Source organism: Eimeria mitis, genomic scaffold, assembly GCF_000499745.2.
Source record: "Eimeria mitis Houghton genomic scaffold, Emh_scaff8616, whole genome shotgun sequence".
NCBI lineage: Eukaryota > Apicomplexa > Conoidasida > Eucoccidiorida > Eimeriidae > Eimeria > Eimeria mitis.
The window spans coordinates 1-1,786 of record NW_024016425.1 but is presented as its reverse complement, the minus strand read 5'-3'; the positions used below and the strand labels follow the sequence as shown (position 1 = coordinate 1,786).

General features: G+C 47.9%; 1 protein-coding gene across 1 annotated transcript; it reads right to left on the bottom strand.

Annotated features, from left to right (window-relative positions):
* Positions 1–315: 315 nt before the first annotated feature.
* Positions 316–1,681, bottom strand: EMH_0095410 (uncharacterized protein; the record flags this gene model as incomplete). The annotated part of the gene is made up of 2 exons (XM_038023192.1): positions 316–585; positions 779–1,681. 2 exons carry the CDS (start codon positions 1,679–1,681, stop codon positions 316–318), a joined length of 1,173 nt encoding a protein of 390 aa, XP_037879046.1.
* Between the last annotated feature and the right edge of the window lie 105 nt (positions 1,682–1,786).

The following is a 1,786-nucleotide window of genomic DNA, read 5'->3' as shown; positions in this document are numbered from 1 at the left end:
TATATATATATATATATATATATATATATATATATATATAATATATATTATATATATATATTATATATTATAACTATTATTATATATATTATTATTATATATTATATATTATATATTATATATATTATATATTATATATTATATATTATATTATATATTATATATTATATATTATATATTATATATTATATATTATATATACAGCTGAGGTGTATATACACCCCAACACAAAAAGAGAAACGACAAAACTAAAGAGGCAAATTAAAAAAAATTTAAAAGCCAAACAAAGCCCGGCCACTGCCTCTTTCTTTGCTACTACTGCAGCAGCAGCAGCAGCAGCTGCTGCTGCTGCTGCTGCTGCTGCTGCAGCTGCTGCTGCAGCTGCAATCGCTTATGCTGCTTCTGTTGCTGCTGCAGCTGCTGCTGCCGCTGCTGCTGCAGCCGCTTATGCTGCTTCTGTTGCTGCTGCAGCTGCTGCTGCAGCTGCTGCCGCTGCTGCTGCAGCTGTGCTGCGGCTGCCGTTGCTGCTGCTGCTGCTGCTGCTGCTGCTGCTGCTGCTGCGGGGCTGTAAGGTCCCCTCTCCCTCTGTCGGCCCGGGAGACCGACGCCGCCAAGACAATAGTTTATATTTATATTTCTTTTTTTGCATTTATATATATTTTTTTTCAAGCTGCTGCTGCTGCTGCTGCTGCAGCTGCTGCTGCTGCTGCTGCTGCAGCAGCAACTAACGGCGTGAGGAGCAGACACGCCGCTGCTTCTTGTCTTGCTGCTTCTCTACTTTTGTTTTGCTGCTGTCCATTGAGCTGTTTGCTGCAGCAGCAGATTCCTTTCGCTTGCGCGATGCTGCTGCTGCTGCTGCTGCTGCTGCTGCTGCTGCTGATGGTTCCTTGCTGCTGCTCCTGCTGCTGCTGCTGCCAGCTGCAGCCTTCTGCTGTTCTGCCTTTACAGACGGTGTCTTTACTCTGTTTGCTTCGTGTGCTGCTGCTGCTGCAGCAGCAGCAGCAGCAGCAGCAACATTTCTCCTTTTTTGTCTGTCTTCTCTTTGTTTTTGGTTGATGAGTTTAAGGGGTTCTTCTTTCTGTGTCTCTGTCTCTACTCTTCTTTGTTTCTTTTGCTGCTGCTGCTGCTGCTGCTGCTGCTTCTGCTGCTGCTTCTGCTGCTGCTGCTGCTTCTGCTGCTGCTGCTTCTGCTGCTGCTGCTGTGTCTTCTCTGTCTCTGCTGCATCAGCAGCATCCATAGACTCTCCTAATAAACCCTTTGGCCGCCCGCGGGGCCTCCTGCTTGCTGCCCGCAGCACAGCAGCTTTGTTGCTGTTGTTCTTCTTGCTGCTGCTGCTGCTGCTGCTGCTGCTGCTGCTGCTTCTGTTCTTGCTGCTGTTCGCGTTGCTGCTGCTGCTGTTCCTGTTCTTGCTGCTGCTGCTGCTGCTGCTGCTCCTGTTCTTGCTGCTGCTGCTGCTGCTGCTGCTGCTGCTGCTGGCATTCGCAGCACCGCTCTGAGCTGCACGGCCCCCACTTTTAGGAGTTTTGTCTGTCTGGGTATTTCGTGCTGCAGCAGAGTTTCTGCTGCTGTGGCTGGGGGCTGCTGCTGCTGCTGCTGCTCCCGCAGCAGGAGCAGCAGCAGCAGCAGCAGCAGGGGCTCGTCTATGGCTAGCTGCAGCAGGAGCCTCTCTGTGTGAAGGCATCTCCTCTTTAGTGGTTTTACTTGAACTAATAATACCCCCCATTTTGTATTTTAAAAAAAATAAAAAAAAAAAAAAAGAAAAAGAGGCAGCAGGTTGGGGTGTATA